Consider the following 17,481-nt stretch of genomic DNA (forward strand, 5'->3'; position numbering starts at 1 on the left):
ATTGTGATACTGACAATAGATCCATTCAGAAACAATGTACACAAATGTACATCCCTCAATTTCTGTGTGGCTTTAGCAAGCAGAGGGAGGAGGTACGTACCTCATGCTCCTGCTATGACTGACACACACAAACACACACATTTTGTAATTGTCAATTTTTAAACCATTTTGATTTTTTTGGAAAGGTAGTATAGACATAAATTTATTATTAGTAGTAGTAGTAGTATAAACGCAGCAGTTAAGCTCAGAGATTTGTCTCACTTGGAAAAATGAAATGATTATTTTCACCAGTGTCTAAATGAAAAAGGGGGCGTAATGAGGGGAAGTCGTGGATCAGATCCATAAAGTAATATAGGTCTTATCCAGCCCAGGGGCCAGAGTTTCTCCACCTGGGATATACATCATAGAATCATAGAGGGCGACTAAAATGGTGAAGGGTCTGGAAACGATGCCTTATGAGGAATGACTTAGGGAGGTCGGGATGTTTAGTCTGGAGAAGAGAAGGTTAAGAGGTGATATGATAAATCTGTTTAAATTTTTGAAGGGATGTCATATAGACGAGGGAGCAAGCTTGTTTTCTGCTGCTCCAGAGACTAGAACCCGGAACAATGGATGCAAGCTCCAGGAAAAAAGATTCCACCTCAACATTAGGAGAAACTTCCTGACAGTAAGGGCTGTTCGACAGTGGAACAGACTCCTTCCTCAGAGTGCAGTCAAGTCTCCTTCCTTGGTCTTCAAGCAGAGGCTGGATGGCCATCTGTTGGGGATGCTTTGATTGAGAGTTCCTGCATGGCAGAATGGGGTTAGACTGGATGGCCCTTGGGGTCTCTTCCAACTCGACGATTCTATGATTCTATGATTCTATGTGGCTAGAACAGGACATTCCCAAGCCAACATGGCCAGGCAATAGTGTGGAAAATAGGCAATCTCTACGTGGGCAAAGACACTCTCAGAATTGTGACTTCTCTGTATGCAGAAGGCTTCCATGGGAATTGGGGAGGAGGGCTGGATCCCAAGGAAGGGGGGCAACCAGAGAAGAGAGAGCTCCTTTCCTGCCCTGTCTGACCGGGGGCCTCTCTGGGGGATGGACGGCAACTGGTTTGGCCACTGGGAGAATGAGGGGCCACCAGGCCAGACAGTCTGACCCAGCAGAACCCTCTATGCTCCAGTGTTGCTCCAGGTGGAATCAGGCTACAACTGGCCATTCACTGACCCAGGTATTACCATGGAGTTGTGGAAGCCATCCTGCATGACCATTCCATGCCTGGTGAGAGTGTTTGGTGTAAGGTATTGGAGATGCATCCAGCTGTGTTTCTGTAGCCAGAAGCAAAACGAAGACATTTTCCTCTGAGGGCCACTGGGGACCTCTGCAGGTTTCAGCAGATGATGCCCTCATTTCACATCTAGCTATGGGGACATAACCAGGGCCTTTTCCAATTTCCCATCCCCTGATCCCCAGCTAATCTAACAAGGTATGGAGTAACTGTTGTGTAGGGGAGCTGCTGTGAGTCTATGCTAGGTCCAAGGGGCTTTGTTTGGTGCAGAGGGAGGAAGGGATACCCACCTCTCAATTGGCCCAAAGGAGGCATATGTCACCTGCGTATCTCACCAGCAGGATGCCGATCTCTGTGACTTTGAGTGCTGCAGGGTTTCTTTCCAAACCAAGCCTAACCCTGGTCTCTTTTCTCAGGAACTTCATCTTGGCCCCCTTGTACACTGCTTTGCGGTATCTTTTGCTGGAAGTGACCAAAGCGCAGGCCCACCAGGAACCCCCTGCCTACCTGATGGCTGACACAGAGGCCAAGCGGAGGGAGTTGAGCTCCAAGAAGAAGAGGCTGCCGAGGTGCAACAACTCTTTGGTAAATTGCCATCCTGACTATTAGTTTCATCTGGGTCACTGCTGGGCCGGCTCATGAAAGCAAACGGAGAACAACTGTCCCAGTTTGGCAGATGGAGTCCTGCTTAATCCTCTGTCACCTCATTTTTTCAGGGGCTTTGAAAATGACCCATTTCTCTCTCCTGCTCCCACTTTCCCTCTTCTCCTCAGTTCACTTCAGTTACTGCAAAATGTGTTCCAAGTTCCAAAGACATGTGCAGCCCATCAACTCAAAAGAGGGAGACGGGAGGAGAGAAAGGGAAAGGGTCTTGCCCTTGCCAGGAGTCGGAAGCAAAAGCAAACTGCTGTGCACTTCCTCGCTTGTGCGATCTTCATCATTAACAACTCTGGCCATCTTGACCCCCTTCTGGTGTTGCTTGTCCACATATGTCTTGCTTTCCCATCTGTGAAATGCTGAGGGATATGGAAGAATTTCTCTGAACCTAAATTGGGGATGGGCCCAGTGGCCCTCAAGCCCAGAGTACTCCCCAGAACTGTTTTTGAAATTAGGAGAGATATGGCTAAATTCACTATAATTCCTTGGTGACTAAATGTACTTTACATGTTGGGGTAATCAGTATCCCAATCAATCAATAATATCTCAGAAATGGTCTAACTTATATTGTTTACTATATTGTCTATTATATTGAAAGGATCTGAGAAAAACTAGATCTCAAAGGCTGTAGCTTTTTGCGTTCTTGCAGAATTTAAAATTTATTTCCTGGACTGATTTCTGAAGTGTTGAAATAGTATTTGCGATGCACCATGTGCTTTCCTCCCCTTTTGCTTAGTTACTTTCTGGATAAGGCTATTTTCTTGCAGGTGACCTTTGCGGATGTAGCAGTATATTTCACCGAGGAGGAATGGAAACTGTTGACAAAGAAGCAGAAACTTACATACAGTTCTGTGATGATGGAGAATTATGAGAATGTGGCCTTTGTGGGTAAGGAACCTGAATCCATTGCCCTTCCTGTGAAGACTCAGGGCCCTTTCTTCATTCACTGTCAGAGCACTTTGTTTCCACTTTAAAATTATAGAATCAAATCAACTTTCTGACAGTAAGGGCTGTTTGATAGTGGAACACAATCCTTCCTCGGAGTGTAGAGGACTCTCCCTTCTTGGAGGTCTTTAAACAGAGACTGGATCACCATCTTTCATGGATGCTTTGATTGAGAGTTCCTGAATGGCAAGGGGTTGGACTGAATGACCCTTGTGGCCTCTTCCAACTCTACGATTCTATGATTCTATGATCAGTTATGAGTAATATCTATGAAGGGAAGAAAGGGGGACACAAAACCTGCTTTTTCTCTAATGTTTCTTTTCCATCTTGAGCTTGCTTAGCTCCATGGTTGATTCCAGAGGCCCTTTGTTACCCAAAATGCTGGAGTCTAGGGAGGACACCCGCAAGCGCTATGCTTTTAGGGGAATTTGGTACATAGCTCAATAGATTGAGATAGTTTTACTGGGGCAACAGTGACCTCTGGATCCCGCCCAGCTATAGCAGGTCCTGAATCAAACAGTATGTCAGAGGCATTTGAAATAGGTTTTTGTGTTTTATTTAGGGGATACACAAAGAAGTATTAAAGCTCTATGTTCTTTCTATTATAATAAGGGAGGCCAATACATTCCAGCAGCTCTCCAAGTCTTTGTTATTAATATCTTAGCACAACTATTATACGGTTCTGAGATTTGTACTTTCAGTAGCTTTACAACCTTCGAGGCAGTTCAAGCAAAAATTTTAAGAACAATTTTACGTGCCCCAAATTGTGTTTCGAATCCCATTCTCCGTCTAGAAACAGGGATGCTATCTGTTGAGGCGCGTGTATGGATATGCAAATTAAATATATGGCTCAAAATGTTTTTTGTTCCGATCGTTTTAGTGCCATTAATTCTAACAGACTCCTTTTTGTCTCCCTGGAAGGAGACACTGACCTTGAAACTCTTATCTCTTGGACTCTCACTATCTGAAATAACTCTACTAGGCTATGATAAAGCAAAATCTGTTATTTCTCAACGCATCAAGGATATTGATTTCCAGACTCATATAAGCCAACTAACTTTACATCCTGTTAGGGAATCCAGTAGACCTGGCAAATATGCGAAATATTTTGAGAATTTGAATGTCCCGAAATTCAGAAGAGCTTTCATGTCAGCAAGGTTTAACATCTTACCATCAGCAGTCCTGGAGGGCAGATTTAAAAAGATCCCTTACGAACACAGATACTGTCCTTGTGGCTCGGAGGAAATCGAAAATATTAATCATGTTCTCTTTGGCTGTTCTTTGTATACAGAAATACGTGCTTTATATATAACACCAATTGTGTTGCAGTTTCCAGGCAGACAAGAGCAATTTTATACCAATTTTATACTTGCAGATCAGAAGGAAGTTATAACGCAAGCAGTTGCACAATTCTTTGCAGCTGCTATTGCAAATCGTTAACAGTTTGTTAAACAGATGTAATATGTTATAATCTCAAAATCTGTATAGATGGCTTGATTTAACGGTAAGATTTGTAAAGGAGGAGGTATGGCCGTATTTTACCATACCATCAAACTAACCTAGTTGGGGACTAAAGTCTAATGAAGTTACCCCAATCAGTTGCATCTGATTAATGGCACTTTGTAGTTTAGCTCTTGCTTGGACAGGGGATATGACTGTGGTTTTGAACTAATATGTCTTGAATGTGGTACTCTATTACACAATATGATAGAGCTGTTTGTGAGGTGATGGCAGCCTACTCGTTGTCTGTTTACCTGATCGTGCAGCCCTATCCTTACTTTTTAGCCTTACTTTTTAGCCTTACTTTTTATAAACTATCATTTGGTTATACTCTCCAATCTGCCTGTACATGAACCTATGTTGTGTTTTAAATTGGAATTTTGTAATTGTGCTGGCCAAATGGCTGTAATAAAGTTATATTATTTATTTAGGGGGAAAGCAAAATACACAGACACACATACTATATATATATATAAGTGTTCATGCGCACACACAAGATCTAGGTAGCAAAGGTGGAAGTAGTGAATAGATGTAAGGCTTTGTTAAAGGTATTTATTACCTATCCAGAGCTTTATTCCAATTGTTGGAATGGGGAGAGGTCAGTAGTTCCTGCGACAATTGGGGTTGGTGAGTGCATTGAGGTGCTTAGCCAAGAAAACAGAGTGTCTGTCTCTAACTGGACTGACACTGAAGCACAGCAAGTTGGGCCTGATATTTATACTGAAATTGGTGCTTAGGGCAGAAACTGAGGGTTCGGAAAGGTTTATAGCTCTTTAGAATATTTCCTGTGAGGGGAAAGCGTGGCATGAACACGAATTGAATGCAGTGTGTGTTTGATGCAAATACCTCAGAAAAAGACCACACCGCCTCTCAGGTCCTTGTTGGCTCTGAATTTCGATCGCGTTCACAATCCAATGTACACTACAATCTGAGGGTGACGCTCCCAGATGCAGCTCAACAATAACATGGCAGAGTATGGAAGCAAATATCTAGATATAGGTATTGGCAATACACAGACCACTTTCCACACTTAAAAATAAGTCACAGACACAGTAGATTTCATTCAAGTCCTTGGAGGTTCTTTATCCTGAGTTACAAAATAATACAAATGAATAAATGAATGATTTATTATGGCACATGGCCAGCTTAAAAAAACAAAAACAAAGTAAAAACAAGTATTACAAAGAATCACAATAAGTAAACTGCATCCTAGCAATAAGGGTAAAATCAGTTCATAAAATGAAATCCTAAACCTTGCAAGTAAAAATTGTCCCAAATAACTTTGAGAAATATAGACTTAAAACAGTAGACTGACTCTATGTCATAATTATTTCAAGATACAATCATAGAATAATAGAGTTGAAAGAGACTGCAAGAGTCTAACCCCCTGCCATGCAGGAAATCCAAATCAAAGCATGCCCAGCAGATGGCCATCCAGCCTCTGCTTGAAGACCTCCAAGGAGGGAGACTCCACTACACTCCAGGGGAGTTTGTTCCACTGTCGAACAGCCCTTACTCTCAGGAAGTTCTTCCTAATAGTGAGTTGGAATCTCTTTTCCTGGAGCTTGCATCCATTGTTCCGGGTCCCTGTCTCTGGAGCAGCAGAAAACAAGCTTGCTCCCTCCTCAACATGACATCCCTTCAAATAATTAAACGTAGGGCATGGCTTCCAGATCCTTCACCATTTTAGTCGCTGTCCTTTGGACATGCTCTAGTTTCTCCACATCCTTTTTAAACTGTGGTGCCCAGAACTGGACACAATAGTCCAGGTCGGTCCTGACCAAAGCAGAATAGAGTGTCACTATTACTTCCCTTGATCTAGACACTATACTTTTATTGATGCAGCCTAAAATTGCGTTGGCCTTTTTAGCTGCTGCGTCGCACTGTTGACTCATTTTCAACTTGTGGTCTATTTGGATTCCTAGATCTCTTTCACTCATAATTTCATTCAGCCAGGTGTCGCCCATCCTATATCTGTGCATTTCATTTTTCCACCCTAAGTGCAATACCTTACATTTCTCCATGTTGAATTTCATTTTATTAGCTTTGGCCCAGCTTTCTAGTCTATTCAGATCATCTTGAATTTCATCTGGTCCTCTGAAGTATTAGCTACTCCTCCTAATTTGGTGTCATCTGCAAATTTGATAAGTATGCTCCCAATTTTGTCATCCAAGTCCTTGATAAAGATGTTGAATAGCACTGGGCCCTGGACAGAACCCCACTGGACACCCCACTGGTCACTTCTCTCCAGGATGAAAAGGAGCTATTGTTGAGCACCCTTTGGGTTCGGCCGGTCAACCAAATACAAATCCATGTAACAGTTGCCTTGTCTAGCCCACATTTCACAAGCTTCTTTGCAAGAATATCATGGGGAACTTTGTCAAAGGCCTTACTGAAATCAAGATATACTATATCCACAGCATTCCCTTCATCTAACAAGCTGGTAATTTTATCAAAAAAGAGATCAGGTTTGTCTGGCATGACTTCTTTCTCTGAAACCCATGTTGACTTTTTGTGATGATGGCATTGCTTTCTAGATGTTCACAGACTCTCTGTTTAATGATCTGCTCTAGAATCTTTCCTGGTATTGATGTCAGACTAACTGGACGATATTTCATGGTTGTTTCTGCATCAGTTTCAAAAAACTTCTGCGACAAATAATCACAGCTGCACAATATCTGGCAACTTCAACATTTACCTGCTCCTAATAATGCAAATATTTGCAAGCTCTCCTCTCCAACTTCCATCAACTTCACCATCTCTTGTTCACACCAGTCCAATCCACACCGATTCGCATGTGAGCTGTATACTGTATTGGCTGTGAGTCATCTCCTGGAGCCAAACAGCATGAAGTGACCTCTGCAGTTGGTTTGCATCATGTCTTGGGCTCTGACTCTGTACTCTATGGCAGTCTCAGAGTATATGATGCCACCTGTCAATCAAAGTATTTTTGCACATTTTTAATGGAACATTTTTTCACCAGTCCTTTGAGTATCTGCTTCCACTGATTCCCTCAAGGCAGTCCCCATCCAGTCTCTTCTTTGCTAGCTGCTATGAGTAAGGATACAATTGTTCCATGGATTTAGGGTATCTGCAACAGGATCATGCTTCGGTCACTCACACCAACTTTATTAATTTACTGTCAAATAGGGAAGGGTAAATGGGGGCTAAATCTGGGGGTAACACCCTCCTCTCTTAACTCTGATTTTCACTTATCTGTCATTGTCCTTCTTTACAGAAAAACTTGTGAGTCAAGAGAGAGTCCAAAGAGGAGAGAAGTCACATAAATGCCAGCATTGTGGAAAACGTTTTTCTACGAAGTCACACTTAGTGACACATCTGAGAGTTCACATAGGAGAGAAGCCATACAAATGCCAGCATTGTGGGAAAGGTTTTTCTTCGAAGTCAGTCCAAGTGAGGCATCAGAGAGTCCACACAGGAGAGAAGCCATACAAATGCCAGCATTGTGGGAAATGTTTTTCTTTGAAGTCAGACCTAGTGAAACATCAGAGAGTCCACACAGGAGAGAAGCCATACAAATGCCAGCATTGTGGGAAAAGTTTTTCTACGAAGTCACAGTTAGTGACACATCTGAGAGTTCACACAGGAGAGAAGCCATACAAATGCCAGCATTGTGGGAAATCTTTTCCTCAGAAGACAAACCTAGTGACACATCAGAGAGTCCACACAGGAGAGAAGCCATTCAAATGCCAGCATTGTGGGAAAGGTTTTTCTACGAAGTCACACTTAGTGACACATCTGAGAGTTCACATAGGGGAGAAGCCATACAAATGCCAGCATTGTGGGAAAGGTTTTTCTTCGAAGTCAGTCCAAGTGAGGCATCAGAGAGTCCACACAGGAGAGAAGCCATTCAAATGTCAGCATTGTAGGAAAGGTTTTTTTCAGATGTCACACCTTTTAGAACATCGCAGGATTCACACAGGAGAGAAGCCATACAAATGCCAGCATTGTGGGAAAGGTTTTGCTTCGAAGTCACACCTAGTGACACATCAGAGAGTCCACACAGGAGAGAAGCCAAAAAAATCCCAGCAGTGAACTAATATTATTTTTGTAAAGAAGGAATACAGAAAATATATTTTCAGAAAAAAAGGTTCTTTTCTTGATTTTTCAATTCAAATCAACTATGAAAACATATATAAATTAGGATGAATTAATCTCCTCTTCTCTTAAAGAGTAGAAACAAGAACCAAGTAAAAATGGAGATTGGTTTTTTGTTTATCTAGCTCTATTTTTCTTTGCTGAAAGATTAAAACAGGATACTAGAAGAAATGAAAATTTAAGAAGTTTAGACACCATCTAGGAAGTATACATAGTTTAGAGATACAGAAACTAATTTGGCTTATATATATATATATATATTCTTTGTATATTGTGTAAATATGTTTAAGTGTGTACTAATGTTTTGTCTTGTGTGTCTTTTTAATGAATGTTCAATAATTTTTAAAAGAAAATATATTTTCAATGCAGCAGTGAAAAGGCCTTTATGATTTTGTTTGTAAGGTTTGTCTGTCCATATGTCTGTTTATGTTTTAAAGTTATATTTTGTTAAGTTTACGTTTTAATTGCTATTAGTATAGATCATTGCTTTGGGTTATAAGCTTGGCTAAGGATTATGGGTTGTGGTATAGGTTAGCTAGATGGGGGCCTGGGATTTGTTGCAGCTGTCTAGAATAGTTATGGGAATGATAGCTTTTGCAATGTGTGGGATTTTGGCTTAAGAAAGTTGGGGGCAAGTATTAACAGAAAGGGCTAGTTTCTGGGAATGGCAAAGGGGGCCTTGTTACCTGTGGGGCAGAGACTGTGGGAATTGGAGGTGGGGGCTAGGTTTGGAAGAGGGTGGAGTTTTAGGTTTGGGGGTTGTAATGTATTCATTGGATTGGGGGGGGGGGCAGTACTGGCTTAAACACCAAATTTCTGACTATGTGTTCTTAATAAAGTTCTTTGTTGTTTCAACACACTGGACATTTGCATTTGCACAAAATTGACCCTTTCTTCTCTCCTCAGCCCTCAGCTGCATTCCCAGCCATAAGAACAGAGACAAACACACACATATTTATAGACACACAGACAGACAGACAGACATCAGAGCTATATGTACAAAGCAGAGCCTTCCCAGCCTTTCCCTCCTGAGTCCAGCTCCGCAGCTTGGGTTCCATTCTGGAACAAACAAAAAACATACAGCGTCATTTATATACCGCTTCATACTGAACTAACAGTGTCTGAGCGGTTTCCAATGATAAGCTAATTGCCCCCCCCCCCCAAAAAAATCTGGGTACTCATTTTAGCGACCTCAGAAGGATGCAAGCCTGAGTCAAGCTTGAACCCTTTCACAGGTATTGAACTCACAACCTTATGGTTTTGCAGTACAGGGATTTAAACACTGCGCCACCAGGGCTCCTTCCTTTCTTCCAAAGGCCGACAGTGGAGTAAGCGGCAGCAGCAGCATGGTCCTTGCAGTCCCTGCGCATGGTCAGGAGGGGCCTTTGGTGGCAAATGTGCATGCAAAGTCTCAGCCTCTGAACCTGCCACCCTCACAGCCTGCTCTGAAGGAGGGAAGTGGGGAGAGCCCTCGTTCGTTCAAAGATTTGGCTGCAGGGTCTTCGGGAGGGGGGGAGTTGGGGGGGTTGTAAGAAGGAAGGAAACCCTGATCTCCTCCCCCCAAAGAAAGGCAGTCCTCCCCTTCCTCCTCTCCCTTCCCTGCCCCCTCTTCAAGGGATTCCTTGAGGCCCAGGTACTTGGGGGGTTATTATGAGAAAAGAGGGCAGGTGGGATCTTTGGAGAGAGGCATGGCCTTGGGGCCCAGGTACTTCAATAGCATTGGAAACAACATTATTCGGGAGGGGTGGAGTTTTCTCTGGTGGGGGGGGGATCTGTCTGGGGGGAGAGAAGACCCAAATCTAGGCCAAAGCCAAGAGGAGGGAGATGGAGGGACCCCAAAACCCTTTCTGGGGATACTGACATCCCCCGGCAACCTGGGAACTAAGCTTATAGGCCCACAGTTTCCGGATTAGCGCACCCCCCCCCCCCCCACATACATACCTTTCCCTTCAAAACAAGCCTGTGGAGGAGGACCAGCGGAGAGACCCTCAGCGCCCCCCCCCCCCCCAGTTCTGGGAACATGCTGAAAGGGCCTTGGACTCCCTTGAAGGGATGTATGTTAAAGGAGAAGAAGGAAGGAATAAAGGAGTGAAAGTGCCAAGGAAAGAAAAGCATAAAGGGAGTGCTGAAGTTGAGGGGGGGGGGGCATCTGGGACCTGACTCAGGCATCTTCCCCCCCAGAACTCATTATTAGAGTCTTCCACAGCTCACTTTGACAATTTAAATTACTATTTCACAGAGAACATCTCTCAGATAAGAGCCGAATTGGACACTGGCATTATTGCAGAGGCTATAGGTGAGGTGTCTAGTGACTCTGTGAATAAGATCATACTCGGTCTATTTGAATCTGTAAGTACCAAAGACATGGACAAGCTCCTTGGAAGTGTGAAGAAGACAACTTGCCCTCTGGACCCTTGCCCTTCATGGGTGGTCATCCAAGGAGGAGATGCACTTAGGACTCACCTGAGATATGCTTCTCTTAGGGAGGGCTATTTTCCATCTTGCTTAAAAGAAGCGGTGGTACGGACATTTATGGAAAAGCCCTCCCTAGATCCCTTGGACATGAACAATTACAGACCGGTCTCCCATCTTCCATTTCTAAGCCAGGTGCTTGAGAGGGCAGTTGCTCTTCAATTCCAAGCGGTCTTGGATGAAACAGAGTATATAGACCATTTCAAATTGGCTTCAGGATGGGATACAGAGTCGAAACTGTTATGGTCGCCTTAGTAGATGATTTCCACTTGAATATCAACAGGGAAAGCGTGACCCTGCTGGTGCTTTTAGATCTCTCAGCGACTTTTGATACCATCGACCATGGCATCCAGAAGGAAATTGAGGATAGGGGGCAATGCGTTGCGGTGGTTCTAGTCCTATCTCTCAAGCAGATTCCAGATGGAGATGCTTGGGGACAGTTGTTCCCAGGGCCGGCTCTAGGTATTTTGCCACCCTAGGAGAGAAATATTTTGGACCCCTGTCTCCCCTCATAATTATTTTCACTCCTTGATTTCCGCTGTTTCATTTGTTAAAGCTAAACATGACATAAAATTTGGGTTCCAATCTCTCGTCACAGTATTGCGAATTAGTCAAAAAGCCAATTAGGTTTTTACAGGTTAATTGACTGCTGTGATATTTCGAATGGTGACTAACGCACACATATTCCTTTTGCAAGCTGGAAGCATTATTCATTCTAATGATGTGGAAAAATCTGGGTCCCATCCCATGAATTTATGGGGTAGTAGTGGTCCATGTATGACCCCTAAAAACTAGAAATCTTCACCCAAGGGGCAGAAAAGGGTGTCACAAGAAAGAAAACCCATAGGGTCTCCAGGTGAGAGGACCAGGGCTGCAGTTTGACACCACTTTAGCCGCCTTTGGCTCCCATGGTGACCAGTTGTACTAACCGCAAAGGAGGACAAGGCACCGCAAAATGTAGGACTTTCAAGTAAAATGGAGGACATGACCAGTAAAAGCTGAAACCCCTCATATAAATATAAATTCATGCTTCTTAGTGATGCTCAAAAGGGAGGACATTTTTGGAATTCCTCCTGGACAGAAGACTGAAATGTAAGGTATACCCCCGAAAAAGAGGACATCTGGTCATCCTGCGGGTTCCATGCTATGGAGCCCTGGGATTTGTAGTTTGTTGTGGCTCCACTGCTCTCTGACTGAGAAGGCGAATTCTCCTCCAAACATGTAAATCCCAGGATTCCATAGCATGGTGCCAGAGCAGTTAAAGCGGTGTCAAATGGCATTACTTCTGCAGTGTAGATGCAGCCTATGAAAAAAGGATGGGAATGGCTCCAGGTTGAGAAAGAAAAGACACATAGTAGGCACAGCCACCAAGACTGCCAAGCCACACTCTCTCAGCCTCAAAGGAAGGCCATGGCAAAGCTTCTCTGAACTCATATTGCCAGGAAAACCCCATGGTAGGTTCACCTCAGGGCAGGACAGACCTCCTCCTCTTCCAGGACATGTCCTCCATTCCAACCTTCTGTCCAGGAGGTATTCTAAAGCATCCTCCATTTTGAGCATGACTAAGAAGCATACATTAACATTTCTAGGAGTGTTTGGAGCTTTTCTTGAGTCCTGTCCTCCCTTTTTCTTGAATGTCTTCCATTTTGTGGTGCCTTCCTTTGCGGTGAAGACATCTGGGAAAAAGACCAAGCTTTTAAAGTGGATTGTTGGAGCCAGTGTGGACTAGTTGTTTGAGCATTGATTGGACTATGACTCTGGGTTCAAATCCCAGCTCGGCCATGGAAATCCACTGGGTGGGGCATCACACTCTCTCAGCCTCAGAGGAAGGCCGTGGTGAGCCTCCTCTGAACAAACCTTGCCAAGGGAACCCCATGAGAGGATGGCCAGGAGGCAGAAAGGACTTGAAGGCACACAACAAACAACAACAACAAACAACAACAAGTGATGGGAAGAGAGGCCAAGGTGGGTGAATAGGGAAGAATAGGGCCAAAGTCTGGGAAGGAGGAAGGAGTTTATTGGGGGGGTGGGGGTGGGTGGGTGGAGAAATGAGACCATGGAAATCCACTGGGTGACTTTGGGTGAGTCACACTCTCTCAGCCTCAGGGGAAGGCTATGGCAAGCCTTCCCTGAACAAGTCTCTCTTTGCAAGAAAGAGAGAGAGGAAGGAAGGAAGGAAGGAAGGAAGGAAGGAGGGAGGGAGGGAGGGAGGGCGGGAGGGAAGGAAGGAAGAGGAAGGGAAGGAAGGGGGAAGTTAGAAAAGAAGGAAGGAAGGAAAGAAGGAAGGGGGAGGGAGGGAGGGAGGGACAGGAGGAAAGAAAGAAAGAGGGAGGGAGGGAGGGAGGGAGGGAGGGAGGGAGGGGGAAGTTAGAAAAGAAGGAAGGAAGGAAAGAAGGAAGGGGAGGGAGGGACAGGAGGAAAGAAAGAAAGAGAGAGGGAGGGAGGGAGGGAGGGAGGGAGGAAGGAAGGAAGGGGGAGGGAGGTGCTCTGGATTCCACAACAAACTCCAGCTCCCAGAATTCCATAGCCTTGAGCCAAAAAGAGTTAAAGCAGTGCCAAACTGGGTTAATTCTCCAGTGTGGATGCAGCCCAGGAGTTGCAGAGGGCAGCAAACTTCTTCCCCCCTTTCAGCCTCAGCAAGCAGCTCTCTCTTCCTGCCACTCGGAGGCTGGCAGTGCTGCTGATTGCTCTGCTTGGCTGATTCTATGATCCTCGGCTCCAGCCTCTCTCTCTCTCTTCCTCTCTCTCTGGCGCCCCCTAGAGGTTGGCGCCCCTAGGCAGCTGCCTAGCTCCCCTATATGTACCCAGGAGCTGTGTAAGAAACCCTCTCAGAAGAGAGACACAAAGGGACACCCTTCCTTTTGGCCCAAGGAACCTGGCCTCCTTCTCTCTCTGGAGCCTCAGAGAGAAAGAGAAGCCTCTGTTCAACTGAGGCTCAGAGAAGGTTCCGGAACATTATTCCCCACAGTCACAAGCAGCACAAAATGGCCTCCAGAATACAAAGAGGCAGGGACTGGAATTCCAGCCAATCAGGGCCAGGGATGGTGGGAGGGACTGAGATTCCAGCCAATGGCAGCCCTCAGAGTGTCCTCAGGAGGACTTCTTCTGTTCCCAAAAGAGCATTGAACCCATGGCTTTGAGACAGGGCTGGTCCTCCATTTTGATGCAGTGATGCTCCTGGTGAAGGCAGTTGGTTTGGAGCTATCATGAGAGAAAGCCATTCCTAATGACTGAATAGTGGTCTTCCTATTTCTATTCCCAGGGAAGGGAAGAGGGCCCTGGAGTGTTCTCTGCCTTGGATCCAAGGAGAACTTGACCTCCAGACAGACTAGAAATCAAACACAGACATAAATCAATGGATAATAAAGGCTGCCCTAGACTTCTGTCAGTTCATTGAAGCAGATTGGGAAGACCTCCAGGGAAGAGCCTTCATTGCTAAACACAGTCTCCATCAAGGAGAAATCTAGAGGATCAGGGACCAAGATTGCAGCCTTGTCTTTCCCTCTCTCCCCATTCTTGAAAATCCAGGGAGCCAAGGAAAAGGGAAGGGAGGATATCCCAATGTATCCCACTCAATTGATATCCTGAAGTGATCAAATCATATTCGGGATGCTCTGTGTTCTTCCTCCCCTTTTGCTCAGTCAGTCTCTGGATGAGGGCTACTTTCTGTTGCAGATCTCCTTTCCAGACGTGGAAGTCTTCTCTGAGGAGGAAGGGCCTCTCTTGGGTCCGGAGCAAAAATCTTTGTAGAATGAGGTGATGATGGAAATCTATGGAAGTGTGTCCTCTCTGGGAAAGGAAACTGGACCCATTGCCCTTCTTACAGAACAGGGGGCCTTGCATGCTACATACATGGCTCTATGGTTCCACTTTAATGGTCAAAGCAACATCCTGGGAATCTTGGGATTTGTACTAACTTTACGGAGCCACTAGAGCTCTCTAGTTATGATTGTAAATGCCCTTTGCTAAACTGCAGATCTTAGGATATCCTAGGAAAGAACAATGACACTTGATATCTTTTGGCCCCAAATGCTCTTCATTACATCCCTTAGCAAGGTTTCAGGTCTTTTTTATCTATGTTTTGTTGTTTCTATGTTCTGGACAGGCCTCCAGTATCCTCTTGGGAAGAAGGCCAAAGTCTAGCTCTGTTTGGACAGGAAAGTAACTCAGGGAAAGCCCTCAATAGAGCCAGAAGAGGTGTCCATAAAACAACTAGAAGTCTATTGTCAGGCAGCCATGCATCTGAAAAACAATAACAACTAAACAAGTAAACTGGAGGTAACCAGCTCAAGTCCTTGTTTTCAGACATTTTAAGGTATTCCATGTAGCAATTATGACTAATATCTATGAAGGGAGGGAAAGGGAACACTAAAACTCCTTTATCTCTCTTCTTGCTTAGCTCCATTGTAGAATCCAGAGGCCTCTCCTCTCTTAATGCTGAGATGAGTCTTTTCTGTGTTTCTCCTTCTTTATAGAAGAACTTGCGGCTCATGAGAGAATCGACACTCGGGAGAAACCACACAAATGCCAGCAGTGTGGAAAATGCTTTGCTCAGAAGTCACAGCTTGAAGTGCATCAGAGGGTCCACACAGGAGAAAAACCTTGGAGATGCCATCAGTGCAATGGAGATGCAGATATTTTACTTCAGGTGCTATCTTTACATACTCCAAGAGCATTTATACAAGACAGAAGCCATACAAATGACTGAACTGCAGAAAATGTTTTTCTCAGAATTTACACCTTTAGAGAAATGGTATAAATGTCAGCAATTGAATATAGTTTTTTGGAGAGGCATATTTTATACATTTTGTCCTATTCTATTTGTAATGTTCTATTATAAACTTCATTTATGGCACATCTTCTACAAAGTTTTTGGTCTGAAAGTATCTTATCCTTATAAGAACATTGAATAAACCTTTGCATTATTTGGAGCATTCTGTATTCTTCATTGCATTTCTAGAATCTGTGAAAGACAGCATCAATTATGGAAGCATCAATCTAAGGATTCATGAGGGGCTGCTAGAGTTCAACTGGCTTGTGACCATGAGAAAGGATGCTGAAGATGCATTTCTGACTGCTTTCTAGCCTTTCATTGACGCACACAACATTTGATGACCCCTGAATCAAACTCTTATTTTCCTCCTTTTTCCCAGGACTTAAACCTTGGCTAGAAAGTATTATATTTGGGGGGGGGGGGGGTGGTGCTTCTTCTGTAACATGTGTTTCCCTTACTCTTTTTACATGGAGCAGGAAGGGTGCCATAAATACATCAGTCAGTGGCATTCCTGCACTGGGACTCATTGGGTGCCAGTGCGCGACTTTCAGGGGCGGGACGTCCCCCTTCTGGGGGTGGGACTTCTGGGGTCAGGACTTCAATCTTCCAGGGGCATGACTTCTGGGGGTGGGCAACCCAAGGCACTCTCTCGCAGGCAATAGCAACCCCCCTCTGACGAAACCTAAAAAGGCCAATGTGATTGTAGGCTACTTTAATAGAAATATACTGTCTAGATCAGTGGTCCCCAAACTTTTTGGGGCGACTGCCCCCTTTCCTCTTGGGGGACAACCCTAGCACCCCCCATCCCTATTTCCTGGCATTAGGTCCACTGTTTTACTGGGGGGAGGGAGAGAAGAGGGAAAGTAATGGTATATTGAGCAAGGGAAGTGGCTGCTTTGGGTTAATTTTGGAAATGAAGTCAGTGAAACACTGCTTGCCATGCAACCCCAATGGTTGACACTTGGCAAGTCCCACTCTCCCAGCTCCAGGAGAAGGCAATGGCAAACCCCTCTGAAGAAAATCTTTCAAGAAAACCCTATAATAGGTTCTCCTTAGGGTCACCATGAGTCCAAACAACTTCAAAGCACACAACAATAATTGCTGCTAGCGAGAAGAAAAGAGAACCTGGAACCTCATAAGTTTGTATTTGGAGTGAAGAAAGGTGAGGCTGGTGAGTGGCTTAGGAAAGTGAAAGAGAGAGGCCCCTCCATGGAAGGAAGGACTTGTCCGAATGGGGTCCCTGAGGAAGAGGGCGGGGGGTGGGGGGCAGGCAAGCTCAGCAGGATTTCCACTGGAGGAAGGAGGGCTGCCTGGCTGCCTGGGAAAAAGCCCATGCCAAGCAATAGCCGTTATGTGAGCCTTGGGGGCAATATTGTCTGTCCTTATCAGGACTGCCCGGGATTGAATCAGGTCTTTGAAGGCCAAGAGAGCCAGACGAACAGCTCGAAGTTACAGCCAGTTGATGCTGTGGGACTGTTCGTTGTGGTCCCAGCGGCCCTGGGTCAAGTGGGCTCCGCAGTGGGCTCCCCAGCCCCTGAGGCTGGCATCTGTTGTGACCTGGTTCATTTTGGGTCTCCAGATAGGTCGGCCTATCAGGACTGCTGGAGAGATCCACCACTGTAGGGACTGCAGGCCTCAGTCGGGAACCTAGATGACCTTGTGAAGTTTGAGGGCGATGGCCTGCTGGTGGGACACGAGGAGCCACTGAAGAGCCCTGGCATGAAAACGTGCCCACGGTAG

At 44.9% G+C, this 17,481-nt stretch overlaps 1 protein-coding gene across 1 annotated transcript; it reads left to right on the plus strand.

Annotated features, from left to right (window-relative positions):
* Positions 1-1,260: 1,260 nt before the first annotated feature.
* Positions 1,261-17,481, plus strand: LOC149290403 (uncharacterized). Its single transcript, XM_089489322.1, has 5 exons — positions 1,261-1,267; positions 7,615-8,403; positions 15,476-15,615; positions 17,131-17,247; positions 17,365-17,481. Exons 1-5 carry the CDS (start codon positions 1,261-1,263, stop codon positions 17,479-17,481), a joined length of 1,170 nt encoding a protein of 389 aa, XP_089345448.1.

This window comes from Sceloporus occidentalis, unplaced genomic scaffold (genome assembly GCF_023333645.1).
Source record: "Sceloporus occidentalis isolate IW3139 unplaced genomic scaffold, rSceOcc1.0.p SCAF_39, whole genome shotgun sequence".
Classification (NCBI taxonomy): Eukaryota; Metazoa; Chordata; class Lepidosauria; order Squamata; family Phrynosomatidae; genus Sceloporus; species Sceloporus occidentalis.

Bases quoted from the DNA above. Each gene is read 5' to 3' on its own strand.
- LOC149290403 (XM_089489322.1), top strand. The intron at 8,404-15,475 runs GAGAGAAGCCAA...GAATCGACACTC, and splicing joins ACATCAGAGAGTCCACACAG to GGGAGAAACCACACAAATGC. The intron at 17,248-17,364 runs GTGGGCTCCGCA...CCACCACTGTAG, and splicing joins TCCCAGCGGCCCTGGGTCAA to GGACTGCAGGCCTCAGTCGG.